Raw genomic sequence first — 11,592 nt, forward strand, 5'->3', positions numbered from 1 at the left:
AAACAAATGTGAAGCATGCTTATTTGCAAGGCAGCTTAATTATGCAGACTTAATTTTTGAAGTAGGCAGAGGATCTTCCATATTTCCAGTGTTACATCTCTGCCCAGAAAAAGAAAGCACCTTCCCTCTGGCCTAAGAGTTTCATTCTAGGGAAGGAAGAGGAGTTGCTGTTGGTGGTAGTGTTGGCAGTGGGTAGAGGTAGAGCAGAGGAAGATTGGGAGTAGGGGCTAACAGAGGGGAAAGGCTAGCAATAAAGTTACAGATGGATGAGTAAATCTCTGCAGCAAATTCAGATCAGAGAAAGGGAGGCAAGGAGAGGAAACAATAGGGAGGAAAAAAAGCAGTGTGGGTGACCAAGGCAGTCAATCTATAGGAAAAGAACATGCCCTGAGGGAAGGAGTTATATAGTTGAAGATAACTCTCCATTATAAATGATTGCATCTATACTATTTATTTTGGTTTTTAGAAACCTCTGAAAATTTCATGGTAATTAGACTTCCTGCCAGGAAGTTATTTAAGAGAAGTGCCGACCTTTCGTTTGCCACAGAGTCCTCCCTAGTCCATGGAAGGTGGGTATTAGAGCTCTGGAAATCGCCCCCCACCCCACACACACATCTCCATCTGAGGGCACTTCACTGGCTAATGTAAGTGAGTATAGTATTGAATTTTATTTTTTGTGGTGGTAGGAGGTTTAATTCTACATAGTATAGGAATATATTTATGGCAGCATTCATTTTTGCCTTTCTCTGAACCCTTACTATTATTATCAATATTCTTGGAATTATTTTAAACAAGTTAGAACAAACATGGGCTGCTCATAATTGAAACACTCCTCCCAGTTTAGCGTTTTGTCTCCTCCTCCTCATTAGAATTGTAGTGGGGGTGGCGGGGAGTAGCAGTACTGCAGCAAAGACAGACACACAGGCTTTCTTTGTGGATTAATTGGTCAGGAAAGACACTTTTTATATTGTCAAGAGGCATTTAAGCTGCTAATTCTTGATTGCGAAAACTACTTTTCCTGGGCAATGCTCTTTAAGGAAAAACTTCAGTCTAGTGATTGGTGACTAAGGAAACGATGGAACACAGGGAATTGGGCGGGATCTTGGCTCCTAATAATGCCTCCTTATCCAATGAAAAGCATTTCCTATTGAGACCCCCAAGAGTTCCCCCGGCCCTCAGCTCCAGCCCGGACTTTGGGCCTTTTCTTGTGTCCTGTTTGTTAAAGGCATGCTGGCTACAGCATTCAAGAGGGCCATTCCTTAACAAAGGGAAAGAGATAAATATAAATAAGCTCACATTTTGAGAATGAGCGGTTTGCTGTAAGAAGCTGCGGCAGCCCAGAGTCTGCTACTTTGGGCTGGGCTAACCTTTCCCTGTAAAAAAAAAAAAAAAAAAAAAAAAAAAAAAAAAAAAAGGATTAAAATATGCACTTTTAAAAGTGCGAGTTGCCCGTTCACATGTTTATTAGCTAATTTTCTACAGGCATGAGCACACTTTCTCATCTAGCACACACTCTTTCTTGGGGTAAGTCTCTTTGAGAAAGATTCGATTTGGGCGTTTGGGGCGGAGGGAGCGGCGGCGTAACAAACCAGTAGAAACGCTTTGAGTGTTTGGAGAAAGAAGTTAGACTTCAACTATGAAGTGCTGAACAGATCGTCGTGCTGAATGGTAAAAAAAAAAAAAGTTTCGGTGGAAGAGATACAGAACTTTCAAGCTGTTGTTTGATGTAAACACAGTTGTCCTAAAGAGCCGACTTAAAATCACAGAGTTGAGCAGTTTAGAAATTCTTTTGGCTCATTTTATATTTATTTGGTTTACAATCGATTGTAAGCTAATATGGTTTCTATTATGCTGAGGTTTCTTCTAGGAAAACTATATGTGGCATGCCTTTGATGTCTAATTGGTTTATGGAGAATGTGACATTTGCTATATTGAATAATTCATGAATTTGACTATAAAACATTTCAATGAAAAACTAATTCTGGCAAAAATTGAATTTGCTATTATATGTGAAATTGCTGTTTTTCATACAAATGCAATAATGTGATATATTTAAAATTCTCGTCTTGTATATCCTGAATATTTTTAAGATTTTTAGCAATAAGATCTTGTTGAGCTGATAAATATTGTAGTTTAGCTACTTTGTTTTAGAAAATACAGTAATGTAATTCATCATTATTCCACATGGACAAGACCAGCCAAATCCAAAGTTTAGAACATTTCAGAGCTTGTTGTGGTTATTCATTTTGCTCCCTTACCAAATGACACCATCTTTCTTTTTTCCTTGACTACCATGAAGACAGCAATAATAACCTAAACTCCAGATTATCCAATGGCTTTGAAACATGTTTATTTTTCAGAACAAAATTCCGAACAACATATACCATCAGCAGAAATTTTAAATCCTTTTTCCTTGTCACAGATGAAAAGTTTACACCTGTGCTAAAAAAGATGAATTCAGCTGATAAACTTGATGTCTACACTCTAAAGCATGTCCTGCCAATCAGAGATGTGAATGAAAGCCCTATTGGAACAATCACACCAGTCTTTCAGAATGTGTACTCTCTGTAAGTTAAAGAGAGTACTGGGAAGATGCCACACAGCAACAGTCAGGCCAAGCTTAGCTAAAGCTTCATCTATTCAATTCTTTTTGAGAGAAAATGCAGTGAGAATTGTTACCCTTAAAGTGCTATGATCAGGGCCTAATTGTGTAGTTGCCTTTTTCCTATGGTCATCATGTATTAGTTTGCTTTTTGCTTTCTTAAGGGGGAGAAAAAAACCTATAATATATTTGTGAATGTTAGTACTGAAAATTGGGAGCTTAATAAGAGGTCACCTACCATTGGGAATCCAGCCGCACTTTTCATAGATAAGTAATTGATTATGAGAACAATGCATAGGATAGTAGTCTACTGATTCTATATGGTTATATTCTGAAATACTTTGATAACTTTATATTTTGAGGAGAGGAGTGAATGGGGAACAGGTAGCAAAGGTCAGGATTAAGACCTAGACAGTTAGAGCTGATATACCTGCTGATATGGGCATACAGATAGAGAATGAGAAAAATGAAGGCATTAGGAAAACTTTAGAATATAAATGGTTTCTTGATCTGTGGTTGTTAGCTTCTGACACTAATTAATAATATTTATTTCAGATATTAAAATAGCTCTATACTATGTATGCCTGACTAAATAGACTTGTGGTGATCATTTTGCAGTATATATGCAAATATCAAATCACTGTTTTGTATACCTGAAACTAATATAATGTTGTATGTCGATTATACCTCAATTAAAAAATAAAATAAATCTAGCAATAATTTCATTGAGTTTAATAAAATTTAATACCCTTCACCTCATACTTTGAGGGATTAAAAAAAATTTTTTTTTGTTGCTGTGACAAAAGGGAGCAGGTGAAAACAACTGACAGGAGGAAACATTCAATGAGGCCATGCCATAACACCAGTTGAAGGCTGCTGTCAATTAAAGTTAAAGGTGTAAGGAGAAATGAAACTGAGGTCCAGAAAGGGATTGCAATTTACTCTCACACAGTTAGCTAGTGATGGGGTTGGATGTAGCTATATTGAATTAATACCAAATATGAAACATTCTGGGTATTCGAACTTCCAAGTTTGCTTAGACTCCAAATAAAAAGTTTTCATTATAATCTGTATCAGTTGTGAAAGCCATAAAAGAAAGAAATGTTAATGTTTTTGTCTTTCCTTAAGATAAACTAGTAAAACAATATTAATTTTCATTCTAGGAATACTGCTCTCTGGAGGAGTGTGAAAACCAATTCTCCTTAATATTAAGGTGATCTCAAATATATTTTAAATTGTCTAATTTTGTTATTTTTAATTTAGTTCTCGTAGATTGGAAAAAAAATATTTCAGGAGAGGTGGAGTATTACTTAGTAGTCTGCTTTGTTTAGGTCTCCTTTGTTCAGAAAAAGATGAGAGGAAACAATAGTATAAGTTTGGCACCAGTAGATGAATCTACTTTACAAGCAGTAAATGAGTAGGGTTCAAATGCAGGTGCTACTTGTAAAAATTTCATTGCAACGTATGTTTGGTTCTATACAAATATTGAGCAGAGTTGTGATTTGAAGATCTTATACACATGCTATATTGGGTAGGCCTAGGACATCATAGTAGAGGCAGCAGTGATTGTCAGTGTGCTAATACCCAGTAATCGAAGACTCGCTCATATCACTATAGTTCAGGGGAGAAATAAATCCAACTGGGGTTGGGGTTTGGGTGAGAGACAAGGTAGTGAGGTCTGCACCTGTTGTTCCAGTCTTCTTTCTTCTTTCCCTATCAAGGGCCTTGCCCAATAGTAACAGTTGTTACCAGGAAAAAAGAAAAAGAAAAAGAAAGAACAAAGAACCAATATAACTTCAGGCCAAAAAAATAAATATCCATTGTTCAGTTGTTTTTAAGGTACTGTATTACCTTATGGAAGTGTAAGAAGTATTTTTATGCCTTTTATCATTAGTTATCTTTAAATGGTTATAGGTTACACAGACTCATGGACTTTATGCTTGTCAATATAAGTAATAAAATATGGCACAGCAGTGACAGATTTGGAAAATAATTTTTTCTGCAATTCTGTAATAATGAAATCCAAAACATTTAGATACCATTTTAAAATATGTTGGCTCTCATTTATTTTGATTTATATCATTAATTTCATGATCTTGACATACGTTTTATTGAAAATCTCTCTCCATGGCCCACTGTTATGACTAATTCTATTTCACAGCATTTTTTAGAGGAAATCTCTAACCACAGTACCTCCAGAAAGTTCATTGATTACCAAAGTCTCGGATAAAATTGATGCAGAATTTATTTTGAACTAATGTGGTTCAAAATGTGGTTTACCACTCTCCTGGTAAAAGCTTTCTCTAAAATTCTTAATTTTATTCTTCAACTTTCCTTTTGTAATTAGTACTTCCAATTTATCACGTATTATATAAGTCAAAAATCTAGAATGAATGGAGGATTTGTAATTGTTTATTGTAATCCAGGCAATTTTGGTAGAGATGAATATTGATTCTTTGGTTTAAGCCCTCTTTGCCACTTGTATATACCTTTCGAGATGGGAGACATGTTTTTTATTCATATTATCAGGATCAGTATTCAAGAATATCAAATGAATTGGTATGCAAATTGATAACTAATTTGCCTGTTCAAATATGTGGAATAAAACCAAATTCCTAGTTGGCATGTATGAGCCTCACAGAATTTGGAGATGAGCTCTTTTAGGAACACCCAAAATTTTGCTCAAAAGATCTGAGACTTCTGCTAAGATGATATATTGTCTCAAGTCTCAAAACAATTTCATAATATGAGGTTGAGCAATTTCTCTGCAGTTGTCTTATGATATAACTAAACGCTAGGGAAAATAACTTCTACTTTAGTAGTATTGATGCAATCTTTGGTCCCCTCATCTTGAGCATGAAGCCACATTATTTTCTAAAGATTAGACTGTGTCATCAGGTGAAAGGTTAGTGGGAGACTGGAGTATTTTTTTGTATGTTAAAAAGCAAGTTAATCACTAAGAATAGGATCTGCTTAGTTTAGGGCCTGTCAGTTTCCTGCTTTTTTTCTCAAATAAAGTGGGAGAATAAAATACCCACAATAATCTCAGTGCAAACCAAATTCAATGTAGAAAAACATTTTAAAAAGGATATTTCTTGCATCAAAAATACACAGGGTGTATTTTTATGGGGTCAAAAGTCTAACCCCACTTTCTCTTGGAGCCTCAAAGCCCCCAAACATAGTATATTTCATTAAAATTAGAATTTTTTTAAAAAGAAAAAATTGTGAACACTAGTAAGAACTGTCCAAATTGGCTCCATATGTGTAGGTCAAAGTTAAAATTTCATTGAAGGTCAGATTTCTCTTTGGTCAAACTCCAGGTGACCTGCTTCCTGCCCGTTCTCAATGAAAATACATCCAGCCAGCCCTCTGACCCCTCTAGGTGATTAATTGTTGGAATAATTGGCTGCGAAGGTCTTCACAAGACAATAGTCTAAAGCTACTTGCGGTAGAAGATGCAATTAACTGTGTTAGCCTATTTTTTTTTCTTCTTCATCTTATTTGAAGCTCAAGAGTTGGCCCTTTGCCTTCATTCAGTGCACAATATGTCAGCCATTTAGGAAAATCTAGTGGTTAAAAAACACTTTTTTTTAGTCAAAAGAAAGGAGGCCAGTCAGAAAAGAGACCTTATTTCTTGAATATTGTTGATTTCTCCTTCAGAATCAGCTTAAGAGCCAAATACCTCTCTGTTTTTTTTTTTTTTTAACCACAGCTCAGTGGGAGATATTCTTTTGGAGGCACCTTCCTGGATTGTCCTGTTATGAGAAAATTGTGTAGTCAAGGTTGAAACTCAAGAGGGGCTCTCTGATGTATAAGGTATACATGGTGTTAAGAGAAGGATATGTTGCTAATATGAAGTTCAGCATACCAAGAAAGACAGAGTAATAGGTGTCCAGTTGTGTTGGGAGGGAGAAGGAAAAAGTTTCTATAATGTTTCTTTGTGGTTAGGTAGAACTGAGTACTGGCAAGCTCATAAAGCTCTTCACAAGCCCTGTTGAATCTTCCTAGTCTTAGCTGTGAGGCTCAGAGGTATGTTTATACAGGGAAGAGAAACAGTATAGCCAAGTTACAAAGCGAACCAGTGTCTGAGTCAGAAATAGAACTCCTTGCTTCCAATGCTGTGTTAAGTCCCAGCACCACACCCTCACTGCTAGACAGCAAAGGAGCTGTGTGTTCAAGCAAGGGAAAGCTATGAATAGGGCCTTAGTGGCAGTCTTCCCATGACCTCTCTTCAGTATTGAGATTGTAATGCTTTCTTATCTGTGGCCCTTTCTCTCCTACAGGATTTGGTTACTCAAAGAAGCAGAGCAAACTGCCTGCTGTGGGTATAGCTTATATGTTCTGAGAGACATAAAACTGAATGGAAAACTGGGGAGACAGAGCTCACCTCTTTGAAACACACCATCTTGAGCAGTACAAAATAATACATAGCCAGTGAGCTAGAAGCATGCTGTGTAAATGGGTCACCAGTGGAACAGACTGAAGGGACTCTGGGCAGGGGTGAAAAGGCTTCTATTATGAAAGCATTTTCCAAGTAAAATAAACTTACTGGCAGTACTTATTATAGAATGCAAGTGCAAGCAGATCTTAATGAATGAGTTTTGGCTTTAATGTTAGGGGTTTTGCAGTCCCATAATTTCTTCAGATTGTGTGATTATGTTAGAGGGATATTTTTTACTATCTTGATTTCTTTCAACAATGAAGAAAAAAGAGGCCTCCAGACTAATGAGTAGTGAGTAGGGGTGTTAAAAATAATATATAAAGTAGTTTAAGAAGTTTGCTATTCTCTTTTTCTGTCTGCTACCTCATTGGTGAAAATTTACAGAAACTTAGGCCTACAGTTTTCAAAAAGAGGTTTGAAATTCACTGACTGAAAATTTCCAGGCTCTTCCTGGTTTTTATTTTCTGATCAACTTCAGGGACCTTAAACATAGTGATCACATACTGTTCTTTCTGAGAAAACTGAAAGGAGTGAGGTGAAGCAAGATAGAATAGGATTGGAGTAATTGTAAACTAGAGATACTTCCTGAAGCCCTGAATACAAATTAGGTGACAGCATTGACCTCTCCCCAGCAACATCCTCTTTTTTTTCACCTTTTCTTCTCTTTCTTTTGATTCTCCACTTTTTCTTTCTCTGCTACTTTCTCTTCTATCTCTTCTTCTGCTCTGCCCACCTATTTTTATTTCTTCTTCATCTGACTTTTTCCCCTCCTGGACCTTACATGGTCTAGGTTCCTACTATACTCTGCTTTTATATATTAAGGTTACTTGTGGCACAAGTTGAGCTGGGCTTATGGCATAAAATGGTCAAGAAAGAATATAATCTTAGTGCAGTGTTAGGCTCAGAGGAAGCACTCCATAAAGATTTGTTGAATGAGAATTAAAGAATAGCAAGTTTCCAATTTTAACTTGAAAACTTCAGCTATTAAAAATAACAATCTTTTGCTTTGTACTCTGTATTCTCTAGAGAAATCTCTCTCTCTCTCTCTCTCTCTCTCTCTCTCTCTCTCTCTCTCTCTCTCGGCACTGCAGTGAGTGAATTATTTTTTCCTAAACCATTTTTTCCCCTCAAACTGAACACTGGTTGAAGCAGCTTCAGGCATCTACAACTCTGGTGGGTTCCCCTATCCACTTCCGTTTTTGTTATATACAGAGGTGCTTTGACCTATTCTTGAGAGTTGGAAGGGAAGAGTGATGTAAGGAGGAATCATTTAAGAGAAATGCCTTTCACAGTCATTTACATAACTATAAAAACAGTTATGTAAATACAGTCATGTAAAAATTCATTATTGGTTATATCAGAGTATAAAGACCACTTTTCTTCCATATCACCCTCATTGAAAATAATTTATTCAGCAGCTACTTGTCCATAGTGTATTATAGAGCATTTGAAAGAAAGTCCTCGTCTAATGGCAGCTGTTGATCTAGGAGAAGGTTAGTATGATTTCTATATGCACCTTTGAACAATGTTGGCCCAGATACCCAACAGAAATGATTAAGTCAATGACTGTCACATGTACAAGTAATGGCATGAATGGGCATATAACTGGCCAAGTCAGAAGTGTACAGTGAGTGAGATAGAGGGATGGCTGTTTATGTCAATTCTACCTTTCACATTTCACTTGCATTTATCAGAAAAGGCTTTATTGACCAAGGCTATTTTAAGAGCTGAAGGCATGATAGTAAGTGATGGAATGGGCAGTGGGAGAGGGAGAAGTAAGGCTTCTTAGGTTTACGGTCTATCATGAGAGAAGCTTGGAAAGGGGACCACAATCTGCAGGAGAGAAATGCTGATATCATTTGAATTATCTTTCTCGAAAGGCAGTGTAATAAAGTGAAAAACGTTTAGCCAGAAACTTTAATTAACTGAGGGATTTCTGCTTTCTGAACTCTTTTTTATTTTTAGAAGAAAAAGGTGAATCAACAGTTTACTTCAGGAGTTTAGTCATAACTCTTCGAAGAACATGTCTTGGAGGTCCCATATCCACCTGTAGTCTTGTGCAATAGTCAGACAATGAAGTTTAGCAGTATTGGAGAGTAGACAGTACAGTTCAGAGTAGCTTAACAATCCTTTGGTTAGGAATAAAATCTGAATTCTGGTTCTGACTATACAAATTATACCTTCTTCCAATTCTGATATTATTATAATTCTAAATTACATAATCCTCAGTTTCTGCTTCTGTAATATGATGATAAATTTCTGTCTTGTCTACCTTATGGTATACTTGTAGGAATCAAGTAAAACTTACTTTTGAAAGTTAAAAAGTGCCATTCAAATTTCAAAGTATTAGCATTATTTTAACTATCAGAGCCGTTTCCTGCCGCTGGCCTCCTTGGGCTCTCATATAACCAACACCTTATTCCTGTTCATTGCATTGCTACAGTATTACACTTATTGTATTGAGTGTGATCTCTTCCACTCCTGCAACATACTCTCATAGTACCTTTTAAGGTGCTCAAGAGGTACTTTCAAACCAAGTCGAATGTGCATGTTATTTCCAATCTGGGTGGACAGAATATGTTTTATTCCACGGAAATCATGGATGGAAGGCAGATTTAATGATTTGTTCCATCTTGTATCCCATAGGACGAAATAATATCCTACCAGTCCCTGGTCTCAGAGTGGTGAACCGTGCAGCCAGCAGGCCTCCTGAAAAAAAATCCATGGGTGATAGAAGATTCACTGACTTCCAATTCCAAGATTTAAATTCAAGCCTCAGACTCCAGTTGGGCAATGCTACTGCCCATAATACTTGCATTGTTGATGATTCCTTTAAGTATAATTTGAATGGTGCTGTCTACAGTGTTGTATTCATCCTGGGTCTGATAACCAACAGTGCCTCTCTGTTTGTCTTCTGCTTTCGCATGAAAATGAGAAGTGAAACTGCTATTTTCATCACTAATTTGGCTCTATCTGATTTACTCTTTGTCTGCACTCTACCTTTCAAAATATTTTATAATTTCAACCGCCACTGGCCTTTTGGTGATACTCTCTGCAAGATCTCTGGAACTGCATTTCTCACCAACATCTATGGGAGCATGCTCTTCCTCACCTGTATTAGTGTGGATCGTTTCCTGGCCATTGTCTATCCCTTCCGATCTCGTACCATTAGGACCAGGAAGAATTCTGCCATTGTGTGTGCTGGAGTCTGGATCCTAGTCCTCAGCGGTGGTATTTCAGCTTCTTTGTTCTCAACCACTAATGTCAACAATGCGACCACCACTTGCTTTGAGGGCTTCTCCAAACGTATCTGGAAGACTTATCTGTCTAAAATCACCATATTTATTGAAGTTGTTGGGTTCATCATTCCTCTGATATTGAATGTTTCTTGTTCTTCTGTGGTGCTAAGAACTCTTCGCAAGCCTGCTACACTGTCTCAAATTGGGACCAATAAGAAAAAAGTGCTGAAGATGATCACAGTGCATATGGCAGTCTTCGTGCTATGTTTTGTACCCTATAACTCCATTCTCTTCCTGTATGCCCTGGTGCGCTCTCAAGCCATTACCAATTGCTTTTTGGAAAGATTTGCTAAGATCATGTACCCAATCACCTTGTGCCTTGCAACTCTTAACTGTTGTTTTGATCCTTTCATCTATTACTTCACCCTTGAGTCCTTTCAGAAGTCTTTCTACATCAATACTCATATCAGGATGGAGACCCTATTTAAGACTGAAACTCCTCTGACAGTAAAACCTTCCCTTCCAGCTATTCAAGAGGAAGTTAGTGATCAAACAACACATAATGGTGGTGAGTTAATGCTAGAATCTACCTTCTAGGTATAAGAACTGTCTTTAGGTCCAGATATGGTTTCTCCTATGATTTTTCCTATGCTATGAATCAGAGAAAATATTTGAAGTTAATGATACTGAGAATAGATTAATGTACTGAATACAGTCAGATACATTTATTTGAACATTTACTGTACATATGCTGTTTTGTTCAATAGTTATAGGTCAGATCTAATTACAAAATATCAAAAGTGAATACCAAACTCTTTTGCTGGGTTGAAATTTCATTGCATCACATTATATAAGTGGCCAATGGCCTTGACTTTACCGATATGGAGATTACTTTCAGACTTTTAAAAAGTTACTTCTATTTCAATAATATTTTGAAATTAGGTTAGGCCTATAAATATAGAACAAATTCAGGGATTATTTAAAAAAAAACCCTTTGTGTTACTACTGATATATGCTAGTTTTTGTTTGAATTGTCATCAAGTTTATTTTAGCACAATAACATATTTTAGCCTAACATTATTAATAAGAAATGTATCAAAACAAAAAGAGTTGATAAATTTATTATATATATGTTGAAAGCAGAAACATAAATTGTGTTTGCATGAAAATGGGTAGAAAGAAACAGAAAATTAACTGGATTTACATATTTGCACTCACCAGCAGTGTCAGTATTTTTTTAAAAAATCCTTCCTGTTTTTACACTACATTAAGATTTTCATATAAATCTTCAAATCAAGAAAGCTGCTAAA

At 36.4% G+C, this 11,592-nt stretch overlaps 1 protein-coding gene across 1 annotated transcript; it reads left to right on the plus strand.

Annotated features, from left to right (window-relative positions):
• The first annotated feature begins 1,196 nt into the window (after positions 1 to 1,196).
• On the plus strand, positions 1,197 to 10,911 carry LPAR4 (lysophosphatidic acid receptor 4). The gene is made up of 2 exons (XM_011382459.1): positions 1,197 to 1,524; positions 9,690 to 10,911. Exons 1-2 carry the CDS (start codon positions 1,485 to 1,487, stop codon positions 10,877 to 10,879), a joined length of 1,230 nt encoding a protein of 409 aa, XP_011380761.1. The 5' UTR covers positions 1,197 to 1,484; the 3' UTR covers positions 10,880 to 10,911.
• The last annotated feature ends 681 nt before the right edge of the window (positions 10,912 to 11,592 follow it).

This window comes from Pteropus vampyrus, unplaced genomic scaffold, assembly GCF_000151845.1.
Source record: "Pteropus vampyrus isolate Shadow unplaced genomic scaffold, Pvam_2.0 Scaffold477, whole genome shotgun sequence".
Taxonomy (NCBI): Eukaryota; Metazoa; Chordata; class Mammalia; order Chiroptera; family Pteropodidae; genus Pteropus; species Pteropus vampyrus.